The sequence below is a fragment of the Octopus bimaculoides genome, chromosome 19 (genome assembly GCF_046866305.1).
Source record: "Octopus bimaculoides isolate indiv1 chromosome 19, ASM4686630v1, whole genome shotgun sequence".
NCBI classification, from domain to species: Eukaryota; Metazoa; Mollusca; class Cephalopoda; order Octopoda; family Octopodidae; genus Octopus; species Octopus bimaculoides.
The window spans coordinates 27607609-27632119 of record NC_142946.1 but is presented as its reverse complement, the minus strand read 5'-3'; the positions used below and the strand labels follow the sequence as shown (position 1 = coordinate 27632119).

The 24511-nt window shown below is 36.3% G+C and overlaps 1 protein-coding gene across 2 annotated transcripts in view; it reads left to right on the top strand.

Moving 5' to 3' along the window:
* LOC106882057 (uncharacterized) overlaps positions 1-24511 on the top strand; it is a 77684-nt gene that overhangs the window by 5390 nt on the left and 47783 nt on the right. For both annotated transcript variants that reach the window (XM_052974652.2, XM_089366666.1), the window contains 2 exons: positions 11084-11238; positions 22539-22676. In XM_052974652.2, the coding sequence (XP_052830612.1) occupies positions 11087-11238; positions 22539-22676 (290 nt within the window). In that variant the 5' untranslated portion in view covers positions 11084-11086. The remainder of the gene's footprint in view (positions 1-11083; positions 11239-22538; positions 22677-24511) is intronic.

The following is a 24511-nucleotide window of genomic DNA, read 5'->3' as shown; positions in this document are numbered from 1 at the left end:
CTCCTGAGTGCACAAAATGAGGGGAGACCTTCCAGTGGCTGTCACAGCCACCCAAACTATAATGGACTGTGAATTTTGACATCAATTTATGTGTCCACTCAACAGAATCAGATACATTTCAGAGTCAGTCATTCTGGTGTTTTACATCAAATTACTTTTTATCGGTGAACACCAGGTTGAGCAGCATGTCTTCAGCAATCTGGCACAGGATAAAATGACATCTCTCTTGTCTCATGGCTTGTTTGAGCTCATGATGGTGGATTATCTTGTACGGGTAGGTCCTGAAATCCTCTTTCAGCACTTTGATGTTTGACTTGTTTTTGCTGTGGCAGCCAGTTTCCTCATGGAACAGCGAGGATTTCACCGTTTCTTTTCTCTGGTACTTTTGATAAGCTGAGGGGTCTGCACATGTCTTTTTCGGCCACATCCAGGTCGATCAGCAGTGGAACCAATCTCTTGAAATTTCTTGACAATTTTCCAGACTGTTGTTTGGTTTATTTTAAGCTTTATTGCTATAGCTGTATTACTTTCACCTTCTTTGTGGAGGGTTATGATTGTATTTCGATTTATAGCCATTATCGAATTTATAAATCTGAATTTATTTAGTCTGAAACAAAAAGAAGACACACTAAGTTTTTATAATGATGTATAATTTTCAAATCTTATCATATGTATTGATAGTTATTAAAGCCTGAATTTTGGTGGCTTTAATTTCGGGGCACCAACTTCAGGAAACCTGCCAGTCACCTATTCATCTACCGATCTGGTGGACACACTAGTCAAATTGATTACATCCATGCCAGGAAACGGGAAAGATGACTACTTATAAATGCCAAAACCTTCCCAGGTGAAGAATGCACCCTACAACATAGATTAGTAGTTAGTGACTTCAGGATCAGGGCTAAATGGATGCCCAGCTGACGACCAGCATGGAGAAGAAGGGTCTGAAAGCTTAAGGATCCTGTGAGTGGACAGAGATTTAGAGACATATTACTTGAAGCTTTTGATGAAATAGAGAGGGATATAGCATCACATGATGTGGAAGACAATTGGACGTTTCTACAGGACAACCTGTTGAGGGCTACTGACCAGATCTGTGGATGGTGCAAATTCCGCTCTTGACCCAAGGTAACTGGGTGGTGGAGCAATGTAGTTGACAGGGCCATTAGAGAAACTAAGCAGGCGTGAAAAGACTAGAAGAACGGTGGTAGCAGGGAAATGTATCAGATTGCCAGAAGGGAAGCTAGGAGACAGGTTTATTTAGCCAGAGGGGAAGCAGATAAGACTTGCTCAACTGCACCTCAGAGATTGTAATCAAGGGGGGGGGGAGTTGTAGTGTGGGGAGTTAGGTGGCCAGATGTTAGGGGTGATGTGGTCACAAAAATTGTCTGAAAGCCATGACTGGGTTCTACTGCTTGTGTAGCATGGTGCTGAGTCCTGTTGCCAGACACAAGTTCTTCCAGCAGCTACCCTCTTTACCCAGGGCAGCACTACCTCCTCCAGGCACTGAGGAGGGATGAAGGGAACAAGCTTGTATGCAAGGACAACCACACTTTCACTTAGCTTGGTGTGTTTTCTCAAGCACAACAAAGTGCCTGGAGTTTTAGTTTCCTGTCATCCACTCTGTGAATCACAACATTTGTAGATTCTTTTTCACCACTTTGTCCCATGTCTTCCTGGGTTTGCCTCTTCCACATGTTCCCTCTTCTTGATGCAACTGTCTTGATTCATACACATTACCTAACTGTACCAGTACAATCTTCTCTGTTGTACACTACATCTGATGCCTTGTATATCCAGTTTTTCTCTCAAATCACTTACCCTCTGTCATATATGCACACTGACATTACCCATCCAGTGAAGCATACTGGCTTCATTTATTTCAAGCCTTTGCATATCCTCAGTAGTCACAGCCCATGTCTCACTGAAGGGATCTGTGATTTGTCTGTTTTCCAGTTTACTAAGACTTCAGTCCTTTCTAAACTAACTCCTTTGATTCCAGTCTATACTTCCATACCTGAAATTGCTTCTCTACTTCTGTTAGTGATTCAGTAATAAGAACTAGTTTATCGGCATAGAGGAACTCCGAAGGACAGCCATTCTTAAATTCCTCGATTATAGGTTGGAGGACTATCATAAACAAAGGGAGCTAAGAACTGATCTTAGGTGGATTCCTCCTTGTACACTGAATTCCTTGTTATACCTTTGACAACTTTCACCTTACTGACAGCATCCCTGTACATGGTTTGTACATCTCTCACCAAGCACTCATCTATTCATAACTTCTGCATTGCCCACCAAATAATGGAGCAGGGCATCCTGTCAAAGACTTTCTCTATGCTTACAAAAGCCAGATAGAGGTTATTTTTGGTCAAGTATTTCTCCCGCAGTTGCCTTACTAGGAAGATAGCTTTGGTGGTACTTCATCCTAGCACAAATCCAAATTCCCTTCCTAATTAATTGAACTGTGACCCTTTTGCTACTTTTCATCACCTGGTCTAGCAATTTGATGGGTTTGCATTTATTTCTATTTAGGGCATCACCCTTGCTTTTGTAGCAGTTAACTATAATGGTACTACACCAATCTTTGGGTATGACTTCCTTGTGGACAACCCGATTAACTATATATGTGACCATGTCATATCCCACTCTGCTAGATATTTTGAGCATCTCAGCAGTGATTCCTGGTTGACTGGAAGCTTTCCCTGTCTTTATATCCTTAATTGCTTCATCTACTAAGCCACTAATAATTCAGATAGCTGGCCTCTCTGTTGGATCCACATTAGGCAGGCTCTCCTTCTCCCATGCATTTTCTACATTTAGGAACCATAGTGGCACTTTCAAGCATCCTTCTTTGATGCTTGAAATAGTCTTGCAATCTGAAACACTTCAAGCCTCTGGTCTTCACATTGCAGAACATTGGTAAACTTCCTCCTTTCTGCTTCTCCTTTGGCTAAGTATACTTGTCTTCTAGCCTCCCCTTTAGCTACCTGATATAGTTCTCTGCTACCACCATTCTTCAGTCCTGTTTTTTCGCTCTAATGGCTTTGTTTACTACATTATTCCACCACCATGTCACCCTAGTCTTGTTGGAACATTGCACCAGTCACAGATTTGGTCTTTGGTATTCAGCATGCTATCCCTCAGGAATTCCCTCTTGCCTTCTATGTTACAAGACTGTAGTCCCATACACACACACACACACACACACACACACACACACACACACACACACACACACACACACACACACACACACACACACACACACATACATATATTATCCAGGCGGATAATGTGTTAGCTCTCTGTTTGGTTCCAAATGCCAACTAATGACTGATTCTAAATGTCGGCTAATGACAATGGTCAGTATCCAATGCCTGTGCCTACAATGAGTTGTTAGACATTGGTAAATTCTCTTGTTGAGTAATTCCGTGTGTCCTAGTCAGGACTGTAAAGGTTCCTTAGAGTGTACAGTAATATTAATAATGAGTATGGTGACTTGTACATTCACAATTTTTATTTTACAGTTATATACAGCATATTACAATAACCTAAAACTACATTGGGGGTATATTATACCATTTGGGAAACAGATAATTTCCAACTGCCCTAAATTGTTCTATATGTTGATAGAAAGACAGTCTCCTAGAAATAGTTGATACTACAAAATATTTAATAAACATAACATTTAACTATCATTTTCTAGTTGTCATAATCTGGCACAAATAGCAACCTCTCTTAATACAAGGAAACTATGCAACTTTCAGGAAGATCTCAGTAATCAGAATACAAATAATAGGGTAACAGTAAATAGATGATGAGACTGTAATTTGACCGCAGTAGGCCAGAGAGGAATGATAACAGTAGAACTGATAATCAAAGGGAAACAACCCTAACAAACTCCCTCACAGACATTGAAAGGGAAAGTTAAACCACTAGAAAGAGCAATACCGAAGCTAACATCAGTGGGGACATCGGAAATAATGTGGAAATTAGGGAAAAAAGATTTAGAATAGGTCTCTAAAGAAATGAACGATGCAATAAGTAATAAAAATAGACAAACTAGTTTTTGCAACTGTGCAAGAAATAAAATCTGTCTTAGATTCAAAATGTAAAACCAGGAACATTGTCTACAGATGTAAAGTCACCACTGAGGGTAGGGAATACTTTCATATTGGTGCTAACTCCCTTTTTTTTTTTTAAAGGAAGACTCATTAATCACCTGAATTCATTTAGGGATAGGGAGAAATAAATAGTACAAGACTAATTTGATCAATTAAAAACCAAAACAAGAGCTATTCAATCATTTGGGAACTAATTCGTGGAGAAAATTGGAGGAAAAAGATGTGACTTCTGCATAGAGGAGCTTTATCAAATATTCATTTCAAAATACACATTAATAAACACAAGATAAAAATAGGTACTGAGGTGTCTACACACATGTAAATGGCTTTTTTAAACAATATAAATGAATACATTACACAATATACAATACGAATAAAGGACTAACCAAACCCCAAGGAATGAATTTAAACAAACAAAAATACTTCTATGTAAACAACACACTCTGAACACAACTGTTAAGACATACTAAGAACATTACAAAAGCAACTACCTCAACATTGACCTATTTTAAGACCAAGCTCCAACGTCTGTCATCAGGAGAGGTGAGCTCTAGGTTAGGTTCTTGTAACTATAAATAACAACACCCCTACCTTCTACAGAATACTAACAAAAACTTTCTTCAACTACTTCACTTCAAAGAAAGCCAAATGGACAAGTGCTGATGAAACTGCACTGACTATATTGCAAGGTTGCATCTGCAACAATGTGCAGTGGAAACACGTGTAGGTCATTGTAATATGCTGTGTATAACTGTATACATACACACACACACACACACACACACACACACACACACACACACACACATATATATATATACACATATATACATACACACACACACACGTGTGTGTGTGTGTATATCTATAATATAAATTGAAGTTGGCCGACCGTTGTATTCTTTCTTGCTTTGAGGTTCACGGCCAAACGGCTGGGTGGATTTGCATGAAAAATGGCACACGTGGAGACGGATGCATAGACTGGAACATGCTTTCTATTTATTTCCTAGCCCCCATACTTACAGAGAAAATCGATTAAAACAACCTGCATGTGTGTGTGTATGTGAGTGTGTGTCACTGAAGCCATTCATACATATATACATAATAAATAAATAAACTGAATGATAAATTTCATTTATCTCTTTCTTTCTTTCTCTCTCTCTCATATACACATACACCATCAACATTACTCTCTTTGTCGTGCACACCCCATCAAACACACACAGACATACGTACGCACATCAATCATAAAAGTGTCCATGTTTCTTCATTCGATGCCCACTTCAAAAGATTGCCGCCTCAAAAGCTTCAAGCCGCTTGTGCTTGATTGTAGTATGGAGCGTGATTGTTAAAGATTTCTTCGGAAGAGGATAGATCAGATATGCGGGTTGAGATACCCATGATTATGTTATCGAAAGTAGATCTGTGGTGATTAGAGTGAATATTGAGGTATTTTAGGTACTGGTTGTGTTTATGATAGGGGGAGTGCTGCGAGTTTGATAGGTTCAGAGAGACGTCCAAAAAGTTAGCTGTTTTATACGCGTTTTTGAATGTTATTGATAGATTCATACTTGAGAAAAATTTGTGTAGACTATTTGCCCGCTTCAAACACATTGCGTAAGATACAACGTAATATATAAATGCACCGTGAGAAATCTATTACATAACTCTACAGCTACATACATAGGTGCAACTAAAAACTTCAAACATCGCTACGCAGCCCATTTGCACTCTTTTAGATATGACAAACACAGTAAATCTACAACATTAGCCAATCACATTCATCACCTCAAAAGCACAAATACCCAATATACTTTAAAATGGTCCATCTTAGATTCTGGAACTCCATACCAGGGCCAGCGCTCCAACTGCAAGTTTTGCTTAAAGGAGGCGTTCCATATTTTAAAATACAATTCTCCCACTCTACTTAATCGATATAATGAAGCATTTAGCACCTGCAATCACCGTTTTTTACCATACATTTAAATTTTATCACAAACAAAAATGCACAAACGATCACGCAACATAATCGCACGGCTCCCTATGGGCAACCTATTCGATCTGGCAAAACCATCCATTCTTTTACCATCTTTTGAATAGATTCATTTCTTTTTCGATCCTATATATATTCCCAAAATCTACTTCCTCTACACCTACTTGACAATAACACCACCACCACATACACTCTACTTGGTAACTCTTGATCCCACTTCAACCGGCTGTAAATTAGGTTTAGCTATATTTTAGAATATGATACTACTAACTCTCTATTTCACTCCTCTTTTCCTTTATTACTGTCCTTGGTTTGTCACCCATACCCCCACCACCTATATACTACCTCTGCGCATTCCTTCTTCCTCACTAAACCATTTAACCTCATCCCCCCTTCCTCCTTCCCTCACAATACTCATCCTCTCTGTCCAGTCAGATTAACTGACCACAAAAAATATACCACTACCATCCCCCACGGGAATCATTCCTCTATCCCCTTCCCATTCTGCCTTTAAGACTTGACCTATTTACCCTACACACATCTCTCACTTGATTTGGGACATCCTTCAAGTAAACACAAGCAATATACCTCGGACACAATATGGCATATAGCCACCTCTGCTATTTCAACCTTTGCTGCAGCAACTATTTCCGGAAAATTCCCACAAGGATTACTTTACGCAGATACTTACTACTGGAATGAAACTACACTCCAAGTACTGTTCTTTCTTTCTTTCTTTCTTTTTTCAGCGCATCACACTCACTCTCACTTCATACTATAACTCTCCACCTATGGATATAATAATCGATTCCTTTACTATTTCTGTCTCCGATGAAGGGAAGTTTTGGATCTTCCCAGAAACAGCTGTAAGACTCTATCCATAAAATATATTTCCAACTTTACCATTGCTCTCTTTATCTTTTTATATATTTATACATATATATATATATATATATATATATATATATATATATATATATATATATATATATATATATATATATATATATATATATATATATATATATATATATATATATATATATATATATATATATACACACACACACACACACACACACACACACACACACACACATACGCACACATATACATGTATATACGTAAGTTCAGGATTCAAGTGAATCAGGTCCTTACATAATAAAGCGCCAAAGTCGGGTCAATAAAATCGCTATTGTGTACAAAACAAAATTAGAAGAACACATACATTCCAAAGTAAACTTGTATTTATATTCCAGTTGCATGTACGATCCAGCTGAATACACCACAAGCCTCAAAAGGACGTATAATAACAAATCTACTTATGTTTGCATAGATGCAACTATATATCATCCCGTACATACAATAATGAAACATGCATGAAATATAAAAATGTACTCTTACACACACATATTTATACATGTGGGTAATCGCTTAGGTTATTGCATGCATAGATACATACATATGTATGCATATCCCTGTTTGCAGTGTACAAGAATGAGTGTAGTTTTAGTAGTAGCAATGCACATGTTTTAGTATAGTAGTGTAGTGATTTTGAGTATGTAAGTATAGTTTAACAATAAATATGTATTTAACTTGTTGTATTATTTGTATCTATGCATGTGAGTCTATAGTTTTGTTGTGTTTATTAATATGTGTGTTCATGTGTGTATGTGTGTTTAGATGTATATATATATATATATATGTGTGTGTGTGTGTGTGTGTGTGTTTGCATATACATATGTATTTGTATTTATGTATATCTATACATGTATTTATGCATATATATATAGATATATGTATCTATATATGTATTTGTGTGTATATATAGGAGGGGGTACCCAAATGAAACCAGAATTTTACAATGTTATTTTATTCACTTAGTTTTACATGTTTGCACTTTTATTGCCTTCAAAGTACTCTTCATTTGAAGCAATGCATTGGTCCAGATGCATTTTCCACTGTTGGTAGCAGTGCTGGAACTTTTGCAAAGTGATGCATTTTAATGCCTCCGTCATTTTTTTTCACCTTTTCCACATCTACAAATTCCATAGCACCAACATTCATCACCAGTGATGACCTTCAAAAAAAAGGTCTAGATCAACTTCCAAAAATTCTTTCAGTTCACAACATGCATTTAGTCATAACTGCTTTTGTACTTCCGTGAGCAAGCAAAGCACAAATTTTGCTGCAACTCTTTTCATTCGCAATTCTTCACTCAAGACCAGTTATATCAACAAGTTCATCAGTTTTCAGTGACAGTGCTCCCTCATGAATTTTCATGATGTTTTCAATTGTGCAGGAGGTCAACAGTTGACCTGAACGAGATTGGTCTTCTAGCAACAAGTAACTATTCCTAAAGTATGAAAACCACTCGTAAACTTGTGTTTTTCTCATGGCAGCGTCCTTGTAAGCTGTTGAAGTATGACAACTGTTTCAGCTATCGTTTTCCCCAGCAGAAAACAGAAGCATGCTGTTCCTTTGAATTGTTGGGCAACACGCTGTGCTTGAGGAGACCTGTTGAGTCAAGTAAAAATTAAAAATCAAAATCAAAAATCAAATCACAATTAAATGGAAATTATAGTTGTGGCCGATGCCAGTGCTGCTTGACTGGCTCTCATGCTGGTGGCATGCAATAAGCACCATTCATGCATGGGTCGTTGCCAGTGCTACCTGATGGGCTCCCCGTGCCGGTGGCATGTAAAAAGCACCATCTGATGATAATGAGGATTATACATCCTTTTATCTTTGTACATAAACAAATGTATGCAGAGTTTATTATAATGTATCTCCCTGCTGTAGATTCATATCTTTTAATGAGTTTTGGGGGCTGGAACTCTGTTGTCCAGCTATTTATAGATAGAAAATAAAATAAAATAGCCTCATTTTTTATGGGGCAGAGTGCGATATCAGATTTTCATCCCCTATTCTCTATTCATGCTCCCACTATAACAACTTTTGCACTTCCATTCTTGTTCTAGTCACCTAAATGATTCTCTTTTATAAACTACAAATTAGAGAAATTAGATCACTCTCTGACTGAAGTTAACCAGAGTTATGAAATGGCATATACTTGGATTTTTAGAATGTCCATTAAATGTTTAATTTGTGCATGTATTCAACTGATTAAAATGGGTTTTTTTCACGATGTAATAATTTTATTCATCAATAAAAAAACATGTCTGAAGCAGCTGTAGTGAATGAACCACTATCCAACTGTTATTTTTATATATATACCCCCCACACACACATATAATATATATATATATATATATAATTATAAATTTTCTTTTGAAAAGCATAGAAAGCATGGAAGTGCTCGAGTAAAACCTGAGTCAAACATTGATAGTATCATCACTGCCATCTTCATTAGAATATCCATCCTATCAGCAAACGAGGAGATCTTCAATGCACACGCACCAATTTATAATCATGCCCCAAAACTAAGCAGCTTTCATGACCATATTTTCTACATCCCTGACACCAAACTCAAAACTAAATTAGCTAATTTAACACTTAATAGTAACTTTGATATGACTAAAATAACCCCTTCATTAAATTATAAACCAATAAGAAGACCTGTCATTAACCCTATTAAATTTTATAATCCCAATACTAGAAATTTTAATAAACACACTCCCCTCTATGCCCAAACACCCAGATGGGGTAACTCACTCTAAATCTAGGAAAAGACAAACTATATGGTTTGCCCCAATGTTTTTGCTAAGAGTTAAAAATCTCCCAAACAGTTCTTGTGATGAGGGAAAGCAGTGTCCTGTACCTGAAAAGAAAGCTTGCATTTGGCAGAATTCATAAACAAAACAATGCCTACAACCTGCATACACTACACCATCTTTATGCGCTATAAGATCAATAAAACCCTGGGTAGGGGAGGGGATGGCATTAGGCCGCTAGAAGTGTTCATGGGAGACAACCAAGGATGACAGAGGATAAGAACTTCCGGTACTGGTGGAGGGGGTGGGTGGCGGGTATAACGCGAGCCAGTAAGTTTAAAGAGAGAGCCACTTCTGCACTTTTCTACTATGGTAGACAAATTCAGACAGATTTAGAGAGAATGAGTTAAAGGAACGATAAACATGAATAAATATATAAAGCGTGGCGATTAAAAGGAATGCATGAATTTAAGACAAACAGGGAACGGGTGATGTTTACATGGTAAAGAAATAGATAGATAATAAAGAACAGATGAGGAGGATTATGATCAACGCTGAAATGGGAGGTATATGAGAGGTTGGAAGTTCTTAGCTGTTCATATTCTGGATTTCGTATTCTGTCAGCAGAAGAAATTCGAAGTTGCATCTTCATCATCATCATCATTTAATATCCATCTTCTGTGTATGCACAGTTGACATGTATATATGTATTTGTGTGTGCATGTGGTATTTTTGCATTTGTTTTACATTTTGGGTGGTTTTGCCTGAAGAAAGCATATGCACTGGTCCTGAGACAGCAGAATTGCTTGAGATTCATTGTAAATACTTTGCTGTATTTGTTCCTGCTCTTTACATTCTGAGGTTCACTGAGGTCCAGTTTGCCTTTCACTCATCTGAAGTAAATAAAATAAAATAGCAATTAAATGCTATGTTTGATGTAATCAACTAACTTCTTCTCTCTGAAATTGATCTCCTTGTACCAAAATTTCATTGTTTGTTTGATTCATTTTTTGATCAGTTATTCAAGTGGTTCTTTTTTCACAGTCCTCTCTTTATTATTTGCGACCCTCATCAATGATATCCTTGAATTTCCATTTCTGCCTTCACTTTTTTTTGCTGTATTTATACATTTTGATGTGTGTGTGTCTACTTATGGTGTGCCTATGTACATGTATTTGTAGCAATAAATTAACTGTTTTATATTTCATAGCATTTACCCTTTTCTACTTTGTCATCATTTTATAATTTTCTCTATCTTATATTTTTTGTTTTTTGTTCTTGTTTTTCAGGCTATGAATTTCACAATGTCTTTCACAACAACCACAGCTGACAGTCGCTTTATTCCACTTGTTGAAGCTAACAAGACAGTCTCTTTTGAAAATGATACCATTGATGTGTATCGGAAGGGATGTTTTGGAGAGTTCAACACTGTCGCTTGTATTCGGTGAGTTGTATTCATTCATTTGCTGCTGCTGCTGCTTCCATTTCTCCACAATGTACTAAGAATCCCTACTCCCACTCCAGTTAACATCAGTTTCATGTTGTGTGTCTTTGCCATTAACATTGATGTAATTAGGTAGTGTTCTTCCTTTATTATGGTGCAGAAGTCTTCAAATATAACATCTGGTATAACCTGGTGTTGAGCACAGTAGCAGTGACCAGCAATAGTATAGATAGGTGGATTATGACTATAAATCTCCTATTTGGTCTTCTGCTCATAGAAAACCTCATGTATTTACTACAAGGCAATTTCGAGGTCTTTCTTCAAAATCCAGATTTCAACTCTATAGAAATGATTACTATCTACATATGCTCTCAAGAAGTTCAACCTTGTTGACTTTGTAATACTTGATTGCCAGATGATGCTGTGAAGATTGTTACAAGCATTTCAGGCTTCTTCTTTGCATGTCATGAAGTCTTTCTTACTATCAGCAATGTAGGTCCTTGTACTTCTTAAGTTGTGTACCATTGGTGGAGTGAATTGACAGATAGCTTTCGTCCTCATTGAAGGTCATATATTTAGTCTTTTTTGCATTAAGAAGTAGACTGACCTTGACTGCAGCATTCTGAAGAGATATTAGCAAATCCTGCATATGATGAGCTGTAAGGACAAGCTCATTAGTATAATCAAGTTTTGAGAGATACAAACTCTGTCTCAATCACTCCCACTTGGTGCTGAAGCCTTTGTTTTGGATGGAGTCAAGACTCTACTTAAGGACATAGTCCATCACAGTCACAAAGCAAGAAGGGACTAGGGTATCTTTCTGAAGGGTTCATGCTGTTGGAAACCCTTTAGTTGGTCTGTCTGTGCTAGTATAAATAATTGTAAACACAAACTAACCAAAATCTTCAATAAATCTGACAAGTATAAAACAAAAGCCAGAAGTAGCATTCAGCTGAAATGAAGATAAAGAAATGGTTAACAAAATTATTAAAAAACCATATTACAACATATGTTCATAAATGTACAAAAGAAAAACAAAAACCTGTTCTACCCAATAAGACTGGGCTATGTGGAAAGGGATACAGAAAAAGCTCAGAATTCACTGCTGAGGCCAAATGAATTTTGATTGAACACAAGATCAATGCCTTGCCACTAGAACCTACTAAAAACGTAATGAAGCAGAGCATGAAAGGACACTGCAGAACATATAAAGAACATTCAGTTGCAGGATATGTAAAGAAATATTCAACATTCAGTTCCTTGTAGTTGCCCAGTGTTGGCCTAAACATAGTATATAAACATACAACAGAAATGTAACTTTCGTCCAATGGAAACTATACTAGTATTTTGAAATATGTACAGAAATGATAGTACAAAAATACATTGTAAAAAGTTTCTAAGAATGACAAAATAACCATACTCTGGGATGTGCCTTTTCATACAAGCAGAAAAATTAAAGAAACTTGTATGGGTATCATTGTGATAAATTACCATTTTCCATGACAAAATGTCAATACATGAAATGGAGAAACTATTGAAATATAAAGACCAGGAAATTGAGACAATTGACTATTGGGATAGAAACAATTCTTATTTGCTAATGACCTTGTTCTTATAGCTAAATCTGTAATAGATTTAGAGAAGAACTTCTAGGCATTGATGCAAAATATTGAATAAAAGAGCCTCACTGTTAATTTAGCAGAGAATATGGATCTTTTTTAAAACGGGGGCCACATTTTTCATTAACGAAACACTTTGAAACTTGGAACACTGGTAGAATGTGTCATATAAAACATCTTTTTCTCTTAGTCTTCTTAAAAAAAAAAGAAATCCATAAATTATTCCATGTTAAAGTTGTCGTATTTCTGTAATTTCAACCAATCACTGACGTCCATTCAGCCGATATACATTAAGTGCCGACTACATAAACAAACGATTCTGAAACAATTAACCCTGACCCTAACCCTAACTCTAACCCTAACCCTAACCTTAGGGTTAGGGTTAGGGTTAGGGTTAAAGCAAATTTAAAATGAAAAAAGCAAATAAAACGAAGGTATGGAGATTAAATACGCTTTACATCGCTTAGTGAGCCAAAGGAGTAAATGTAAACAACTGAATACTTGTCAGTGATTGGTTGAAATTATCGAAATAAAACAATTTTTTACATGAAATAAATTCGAATACAAAAATATTTTTCTGTTCTATAACACAAAATAGATAAGTATACGAAGTTTGAAAGTCTTTCGCTACCAAAAACACTACGTAAAACATTAATGAAAAATGTGGCCCCCGTTTTAAAAAAGATCCGAGAATATTAGTAGAAACAGACAAAACTCTGCTACCATCAAGGAAATAACCTTGCTTGGTGTGTACGAATTGAGTTGGTAGAAATTCCATATATTGTGCACAATGCCAATTCTTTTCTACTCAAGGCACAAGGCCCGAAATTTTGGGTGAGGGGGCCAGTCAATTAGATTGACTCCCCAGTATGTAACTGGTACTTAATTTATTGACCCTGAAAGGACAAAAGGCAAAGTTGACCTCGGTGGAATTTGATGGTAGTGGTATATTTTTTGTGGTCAGTTAATGTGACTGGACAGAGAGGATGAGTATTGTGAGATTAACTGACCACAAAAAATATACCACTACCATCCCCCACCGGAATCATTCCCCTATCCCCTTCCCATTCTGTCTTTAAGACTTGACCTATTTACCCTACACACATCTCTCACTTGATTTGGGACATCCTTCAAGTAAACACAAGCAATATACCTCGGACACACTATGGCATATATCCACCTCTGCTATTTCAACCTTTGCTGCAGCAACTATTTCTGGAAAATTCCCACAAGGATTACTTTATGCAGATACTTACTACTGGAATGAAGCTACACTCCAAGTACTGTTCTTTCTTTCTTTCTTTTTTCAGCGCATCACACTCACTCTCACTTCATACTATTACTCTCCACCTATGGATATAATAATCAATTCCTTTACTATTTCTGTCTCCGATGAAGGGAAGCTTTGGATCTTCCCAGAAACAGCTGTAAGACTCTATCCATAAAATATATTTCCAACTTTACCATTGCTCTCTTTATCCTTTTATATATTTATACATACACACGCTAATACACAACTTATAATCCCCAATCCTGTTCATACAACGACTGGGGCATAACTAGTCGGTATACAGCACTTACTCGGTATTACCTGTATCTTTTTGGGTTTGGTTAAATCCAATACCCTCCTCAACCTTATATATATGTATATATATATATATGTATATATATATGTATATATATATATATATATATATGTATATATATGTGTATATATATATATGTATGTATCATCATCGTCGTTTAACGTCCGCTTTCCATGCTAGCATGGGTTGGACGATTTGACTGAGGACTGGTGGACCAGGAGGTGACACCTGGCTCCAATGTGATTTGGCAGATTTTCTACAGCTGGATGCCCTTCCTAACGGCATATATATATATATATATATATATATATATATATATATATATATATATGTACGTATATATATATGTGTGTGTGATGGGCAAATTGTCGCCATTTTATATTTTTTATTTCGTGCATGGACATTGGTTTTGATTTCATCAACTACACAGTATAGTAGGGTCATTTGGGCACCATCTATGAGAACAATTGCACCATGATGAAGTTCATTCTGCCAAAAATTTTGAAAGAACGTGCTGTACTGCTTGACATTCTCCCCGGAAGATTCAGTACCAACATTTCAGAGTGTTTGGATGTCAATCTGAGGACATGTACCGAGAGTGATAAAAAACAAACATCCAGTCAACATCATGCTGTTTGGAGTGATCACTAGTGATGCAATGTTGTGTCTCCATTCATGTGTTGGCCTCACACTCAACACAGAAGCTGACATGAAGTGTCTGGAGGAGGTAGTGTTGCCCTGGGTCAAGTTGGTGGCTGCTGGGAGTCCCTATGTCTGGTAACAGGACTCTGCATCATGCCACACAAGCAGGAGAACCCAGTTATGGCTGTCAGACAATTTCTGTGACCACATCACCCCTAACATCTGGCCACCTAACTCCCCTGACTGTAACCCCCCTTGATTATTATGTGTGGGGTGCAGTTGAGGAAGAGACCAATAAAACTCTTTGTAATACCAAAGATGAACTGAAGGCAAGGATTATGACATCATTCACCAACTTAAACGAGGAGACCATCCAGAAGAGTTGTGGGAAATTCTGAAGTTTTCTGAAGACTGTGGTTGAAGCCAATAGCAATTTTATTGAAAAAATTTACTCTTTAGTATTTCAAGATATTTTCATATAATTTTGTTAAATATATCTTTTAAAATGAGAAGTTATTTTTATTTTTGCATAATTTAGACAATTTATTCACCACATCCTGCATGTGTATATATATATATATATATATATATATATATATATATATATATATATATATATATATAGAGAGAGAGAGAGAGAGAGAGAGAGAGAGAGAGAGAGAGAGAGAGAGAGGGAGAGAGAGAGAGAAAGGTGCAACATGGATGTATGGTAAGAAGCTTGCTTCCCAACCAAATGGTTCTGAGTTCTGCTATAGCCTCAAGCCAACCAAAGCCTTGTGAGTGGATTTGGTAGACGGAAACTAAAAGACGCCTGTTGTATATCTTTTTATTTATGTGTCTGTGTCTTTGTGTTTCTCCCTCCACCATCACTTGACAACCTGTGTTGGTGTGTGTATGTCCCTGTAACTTAGCAAAAGAGGATGATAGATGAGAGAAAGAAAGAAGATATTATTAATATCTTTAAAGGAGGATTCAGACAGAGAAATTGGAATGAGGAAGCTATTGAGATCATGCACTAGGACAAAGAGCTTCTATTGTAAATGATTGTGGAACTTATATACCTCACATGAGACACCATCATCTTTTGGGGCACTCTTTACTCTGGCTTTTTCCACAAATTCATTCACTTTTTTCTCCTTGATGTCTCTAATCTGAAATTTGATATCAGGTTCTAAAAGATGCTTCAGTCAACTTATAGGTAGCAGTGGCTGACTACGATTTGGATTGTTAAGCTTTCTTTGATATGAGTATCCAGTTCATTTGTTCACAATAAAGTACCAATCTTTGGTTCACTGAACAGCTTCTTTGTAACCTCATATGGGTTCTTCAGAAACTGTACACTAGTCCTTTTTGCTTTCTTCTTTTTTGCTCATATCAGCCCATATTTTGTTGCACAAAACAGCATTTTCTTTTCAAATCCTCATACAACAGTACAAAGCCAGATTTTTCATCTTCCTCCACACATTTCCATTGCTTTCTTTAGCTGTTTTTCTCCATTCTCAGTTGTTTCTTTCTTTTTGCTAATTGGGTCCCATATCTTTTCACTCCAAAGAGTTCAATTCCCATATTGTATATTGAGCTCCTCCCATCTCAGGAGAAGATGGGAGGAGGTTGCAAATGATTGCCCACACTGGAGGCAAATACTGCAAAAGGGAATGAAGAGAGTGGAAGAAAAACAGGTACTTGCTATCAAAGAAAAGTGCACTCGATTGAAAGAAAAACCATCAGCACCTGCAGAGAGCTCCTTCAAATGCAGTCACTGTATACATGACTGCCACTCCCATGTGGGCCTGTATAGCCACAACAGACACTGCACCACAATCAACAGCTGACATAATTTCTTTGGGCATAGATACATGACCTCTTGAGACCGACAGATGCCAACTATGTATCTATGAATTTATTCTTCAGCATGTACAGTGAACCACCTAATAAAGAGTATCTATGTATCTATATACACATACGTGTACATATACATACATATATATATAGAAAGTATCATTAAAATTAATATAAATATCCTCAAAAATATATGTTAATACAACATTATCGAGGCTATCCAAAATTAGTGAAATTCAAATTGAACATCAGTTTATAAGCGCTAACAAAAAGAACATCTGAATTGAATTCAACCTAAGACATTCTTTCATTCAACTAATGGTGAATAAACTTTTTTAGATTATATTTCTATGTAGATTTCTAATTGTCATACTGTAGAATTCTTCTTTGTTTTTTATTATTTCATTATCTACTGATGTCGCCAATAGCTGGATACAAAAATTACTCTTCTTAAATGTGTTTATTTTTTATTTTATCTTTTAAAACATTTTTGTTCTCCAATGATGTCCCCATTAGTTGAATGAAGGAATATTTACTTTGTTTTCTGAGTGCATCTATCAGGTGCACAAAACTGACCAGATAGAATAATATAGACAATTCTTAGTTTACTTTTTCTAGAACCTCCCAGTCTCTGGGTGAGCTGTGCCTTTTCCAAATCGAGTTGTTCAGATACTCACACAGCAACTGATTCTTGTCACTATCTTGGATGATAAGGAAATGACTTCATATCTGACATGGGCTTCCTTCATGTAGGTTGCTCACTTCAAGCTTCCATCTCGGTTTTCATTGATTTAACCGAAGCTTTCAATATTGGGAATAGGGCTACCCTGTTGAAAATACTCAGCAAATTAGGTTGTCTGAGTCACTTTATATAGATAATTAAAACATTTCTACATGTCAAACAGTGCTTGCTTTCCTGCTTATTAGCACTTTGGTCTTTGCTAAATTAACTCTAAGGCCCATTCATCATAGGCTGTGCTTCCACACCTGAAATTATTCTAATCCTGGTACAGATTCAGCAGTAAGAACAAGGTCATCAGCATAGAAGAGCTCTCAAGGGAAAGTAGTTTTAAATCTCTCTTTGTTATGACTTTAAGAGCTATGATAAACAAGAGGGGATTGAGAACCAATCCTGCACACTAAATTCATTGTTATACTCATTGTCGACTTTCACATTACTGACAGTATCTTCTACATGGACCATCAGATGAGGGAGTAAGGGACCCTATCAAAAGCTTTCTCCATGTCAACAACTGCCAAGTGTAGAGGTTTATTTTTTGCTAAATGCAGTTGCCTTACAAGAAAGATAGCTTCAGTAGTGCTACTCCTTGGCACAATACCAAACTGCATCTCATCTCTTCCTAATCTGTTGAGCTATGACCCTTTCTGTAACTCTCATCACCTGATTCAGCAATTTAATATCTCTATAATTACTTCTGTCCAAGGCATCACTTTTACCTTTGTAACAGTGACTGATGCCAGTCATTGGGTATAACTTTTTCTGGACAATCTGATTAACTATATAGGTGACTAGGCCATATACCACAAAGCCCAGTATTTTAAGCTTCTCAGTGGTGATTTCTGATGGGCCAGAGGCTTTCCCTGCCTTCATATCCTTAATTGATTTATTTACCATACTACTGTTAACTCATATAGCTAATCCCTCTGTTAAGTCCACATTAGGTAGACTCTCCTTCTTCCATGTATTCTTCACATTTAGCAGCCTTTCATAATGACACTTCCATGATTCTTTGTTTCCAGAATCACTAAGTGCAAGTGTACTATTATCTTTCCGAAAACAATTCTCTCCTACAATGTCACAAATTTTTCTAATACACTGTCTTGCACTCCAGAATACCTGATGCCTCCGGTCCTCACACCATAGAACATTTGCAAACTTCTTCCTTTCTGCTTCTCCTCTAAATATACCTGTTGTCTAGCTTTCCTGGTATCTTTCTCTGCAGGTTTCGTTTACCTGGTATCGTTCTCTGCTACCACCCTTACCAGTCTTCCACTTCTTCCAGGCCTGTTTCTTCACTCTTATAGCTCCGTCAACTATACTGTTCCACCAACGTGTCATCCTTGATTTCAGGGACCTTGCACAGCCACAAATTTTGTGTATAGTTCTCAATAACTTTTCTTGCAGAAACTTCCAGTTGTCTTCTATGTAATATGTCGCTATCGCCTCCTCATCAAATGCTTTGACTAAGACATCTCTAAATCTCTGACCATTCAAAAGATCCTTAAGCTTCCAGTTCTTACTTTTCTGGACTGGTTTGCTTCTTGGAATCCTTCTGAAGTCACTACTGACTAATCTGTGAAGGTCTTTGCTTTTATAAGCAACCGTCTTTCTTGCTTTCTGGTGAGAATGTGATCAATTAGGCTTGTGAGGCAATCAGATTGATAGGTGAAAGGCAACTGGCAGGTTTCCTGAAATGTTGCTGATCATTAGGTTATTTGCATCACAAAACTCCAGAAGATTGTTCCCTCCTCATTTCAGGAACCAGTTTCGTAGCCTTCATGTGCACCATAGAATTCACCCAAGTGCAGTCCAACATGCCCATTGAAGTTACCAGCCATGAAAATAAGGTCTCTGTCATTTGTTGTCTTGGTAGTCTGCAGAAGGGTATCATAAAACTGATCCTTTCGTTTATCTGACAGTCCTAGTTAAGGAGTCTAGGCAGAAATAATAGTTGCTTTACTACTATTGTAAACTGGTTTAAGCATAAATATCCTATCACACACTAACTACCTCAATCACTTTATCCACCCATTTTTTATCTAGGGGTGTGCTCACAACAAAATCATTTCTTCCCTTTTAAATTACAATTACATCATCATCTTCATACATTTAGAAGGAGAGATAAAGTGAAAACATTGCTCTCCATGAAGTTCCAGGTATTAAAGGTCCAAAAATATCAATTTTCATCTAACATGGAACATTGCCAGACATGCTAAGCTTTATGTTAGTGATAGATATGGTTGCAATCACTGTTATTTGGAATTGTTAGAAATCCTAAAATACACCAATGATGTTATTAACAGAACTTTCTTATGCGTTAAACCAATGCTATGTCTTCTCCAAGTACTTGATACATATCTATAACCTTATAATTTAGAACTTAATTATTAATAATAAGATCCATGAATCCTATTTTGGTAGCCTGGCATATTTTAAAACTATTAATACCAGCAATCATGCTTAAGATATTTTTGTGTACCATTAGATCAAACAACAGATATTGATGATTGTAATTCTATATGCTTTTGTATCAACCACATGTGTATGTATAAGCAAACTTACATTTGTTTTTATTAGAAGTGTCGAATGTGTATTGTATGATATAGACAAGAAGGTGATATTTTCAAACACAGCATTGCCATTAAAACTGTAGAAATAGTGGGTAATATTACCCTTACATGGCAGAAAAAGTTGTCAACAAACAACCATGGGAGCCAAACAGGCTTCCATACATTTTCCATCCACTAATTTTACAAGTTATCGGTGAACTCATAGCTATAGTAGAAGATACGCAAGATGTCATGTTGTTGGATGGTATCTCAAATCATCTGGTTATGTGGTGAACTTTATTACCACATAGCCATACCTTTTATTTTGTCTTTCATTTGTATTACAGTTTCCTAAAAAGTTGAGTTTTAGAAAGAATTAAATATTTTTAAATTACAAGCATTATTTTAATACCCTCATAAACAATATTTTATAATTACAGAATAGTTGTTAAAATGGCATAAAATAATGTTTTCAACTTGAAAATTTTATTAAAAATATGTGAAATTGTTAATAAATTACAATGCAATTTATTAAAAATTGTTCTTGATGTTTGTTAACTTGAAGAAGGTCTTCAACAGAGTCCCTCATGCTATGATCTGATAGTCTCTGAGGAAGCCAGGGGTTGACAAATGGTTTGTTTGAACCATACAAGCCATGTTCAGGGGTGCTGTCAGTAAGGCGACAGCTATGAAGAAATGAATTTAGTATACAGGTAGGAGGAAATAGATTTTATCAAATCCCCAGGTGATTCCCCAAAGGTATTAGATAGTTTCTATTATCAAATTAGCAGTTGAGGAAATCCTGAAAGTACAGTTGCTAGAATAAGGACAGAATGGAGAAGATTCAGTTATATTACCTTTGTTGACAACAAAAGACCTCTCTCTCAGAATGACATTTGTATACTATGTGGTTGTTGAAACATGGGTCCTGAATGCAGAGGAAATGCAAAGACTAGAAAGGAGTGAAGCTAGTATATGTATTTGCTATGCTTGAGAAAAACTGTCCCTTATGGAAAAAAATGAAAGCCTAAAATCATTATATTTATGTTTGTACACTCACCTAATCTCCCACTTCTCATCTTCCTAATGCTCATCCCACATCACTCTTCTAACTACAACACTATTCAGCTACTGTAATCACACTAGAGCAAAATATGCACATATTTCATCCCCTTTTGTGCTACCAACTGGTTCCCTTGACACTACTTCCTTTTAAAATCCTCCTCTTATTTTCAACATCATACCTTCCCACTTTATTCTCCACCAATCACCATTTCATGTGCCTCCAGTTATCTCTTCTTTTCCTCTGAGTTATATCTTAGGACTGCCATGCCTCATCTTTAACACCCACTTGTATCCACTGTCATTCTCAATATCCTCTTATATCTGCTATCAACTGCACTTCAACTTTGTCCCCCACTAACTCTACTCCTCTCTCCCTATTTTTGGAACTTTCTTATTGTACTGATGGTCTTCGATCTTCCTGTGCTGCCACTTATCACCACCTCCTTCTTGAGCTACTTTTGTCTTATACTATCCCCCACTCTCATACTGATATTTACCATTAGCTACACCTCCCACCTTGTTCATTTTTCACTGCATTCACCTCTACCCATCTCTAATCATCTGTCACTCCCCTCTCATTCTTTTATGAACTCACCTTACTATACCTTGAGAATATGCCCTGACACCTGGTCACCACTTCTTTGTCTTCTTTCTAGCTACTCCCATCCCTGCTTATTTAATGTGAGATGGCCATGTATCTCTTTAGCAAGACACCTATACCTCTCCCCCTGTTATTCTTTAGCCTCTCACCACTTGGTGTAAAGCCACCTTCCTGCTTATTATATACTTTGATCATGGTGGGACACATATTTGTTTTTATTTTGTTTGTTTTTAATCAATGGAGTGTGGGACAAAATGGGTTGAGAAACACTGCTCTATAGTTTAGCAACACACTGGTATTATATGGAATTGTGTGACAGTCCTTAAATATTAGGTATTTAATGAGTGTAGCATGAACCTGCAAGTACTCTGTGTCCCATTAATCTGTATCAGATTTGAAAATATAAATGCTGCCTGAATTATGCGGCACTAAGTTCTTTGAATTTGCACAAATGCATAATTATATTTCCAGATAGTCTAATAACCACTAAGTAATTACTTTCACTATTTGATTGAACAGTTATAATTCTATATAATTTATTATGTTGACTGAAATACTGAGTTTTTATCCTAGTACTCTTATGATTACATATTTGCAGTTTTCAGCCTTTCTTCACCTCTTATTAAGTATTAAACTATCTAAAACATTTTCTTTCAGAAATGGTGTGTTGGGTGCCCTTGCCTCCATTACTGCTTTATTGTGTTTGTTAAAAATCTTGCGACTGCATTGGGTGCACCATACTACTTGGCACCAATATGTCATCTTTTATGGAGCATTCGCTGAGTGTGTTATTGGGTAAGTATATAGTTTCATTTTGTATCTACAACTCCTATTTCTTTGTTTCTTTTTTTTTTACCTGTCTTTGTTGATGCTTTCCAGCATACTATTTTTTAAAATCACTCCTACATAATTATTTCTATATCAGTGTATATGGAAAAATATGCACACTTCACTTGCAAATCAATAATACAATATATAACTGGAAGCACATGAAAGAATTAATAAAGTAAAAAGTAGCATTATTTTAACACCCATATATCTTAATCCATTTACCAAAATATTTTGGAATAGTTCAATTAAAATCATCTGAGATAGTAATTGTCTCACAAGTTGAAATCTTTAATTAACTTAAACATTTAGTGAAATATAAAATATTTTAAGAATATCTTTGTCATCTATTTTGATGTCAGATATGTATTTTAAGTTGTCTTTGCTACATCAAAACCAAAATGTGTACATTATACCAACAATCTCATTGCTATATCTTGCCATAGTTTCTACAAACAAAGCATTTAACCTGCAGAGACCTACAGCACAAACCACAGACTACAAACAGGTACTATAGAGAGAGTGGATACAACAAACTGTTGTAAATAATGGGGACATGGTCGAATTTACAAGTTGTTCATTAGATTGTAGTATTGAATTCAGGAATGCTTTTGAACCTCAAGTAATCATTAAGAAGCTACTGACAGTATGTTTAATGAAATTTATCTCTGGATAATACTTCTTTGTTCTAAATATAAAGAAATAACCAAAAGATTTTATATACTTATTTCACACACATATACACACATACGTGTCTGTTGAATTTTTTAAAGTTAGAGGAGGAGGGCAGGGTTGATTACCTATGTAAACTCTCCTGGGTTCATGAGATTGATGCAGATAATGCTGAACTGGAACATCTGTAACTCAGTGTCTGCAGGAAAAACATGGTTGGGGGATAATTCCTGTAAGTTACAGTTCTGGAGAGAAAGGACTGAGCAAAATATTTTGTACCAGATTTAGGAGATGAGAAATAATAAAGGTGACAAGAGAAGAGATGTGTGAAGATTGTAAGAAATTCAAAATGATAAATGAGCTGATTGTCTACAACTGTTTCTATCACCTTTCAGGTACTGGAAGTGAGAACAACAGATTACTAGTTGATGAAGTCAGTGGGAATGCTCTCCTTGGCAATCAGATATATTGTGGAATGTTTCTAAATTTTGAGGTAGATCCATTGAAAGAAGTTGTCAAGTTTTATGATGATAGGGCTAGCAATAAGGTGCATTATTTGAGGAAAATTGAAGGAACACTCTCAGGACTGGAAGACTGTGTTCTTTGTCTGTACTGCAGAAGCACAGCTACAGTGAACTACTTGTGGAATTTGAGGCAATGAGTTTTTATTTTAGTATGGAATGTCAAAGGGCATGTCTAAGAAAATAATTTAAGTCATTTGCTTAGTTGTCTATGAATTAAGAAAGATGCACAAACACCTCCAAGGATAACATAAAATTGAAGTGACAACCTGATTTGATATGTCAAAGGAGCCATGAGTTGGGGGATGTATAGCCAGTGGCTGAACAATTTAGTTAGTACAGAAATTGTGGTAATTTGGTAGGAAGGATCAAAAGTGTTCGCATGTCTGTTATGGTTAGGAATATGCATATACAACATACGTACATATCCATTTGATTATCTTACCATACTTATTTTTGTACCAGTATTGATAGTGGAAGGCCTAAAATTAAAGGCTTAATAATAAGAAAAGTTTTACTAGTTAGCCCCACTACAGTCATGGTCAAGCAGACAGATACATGATAAAAAAAAAACACTTAAGCCATTACCATTTAGACTATACAATGTTT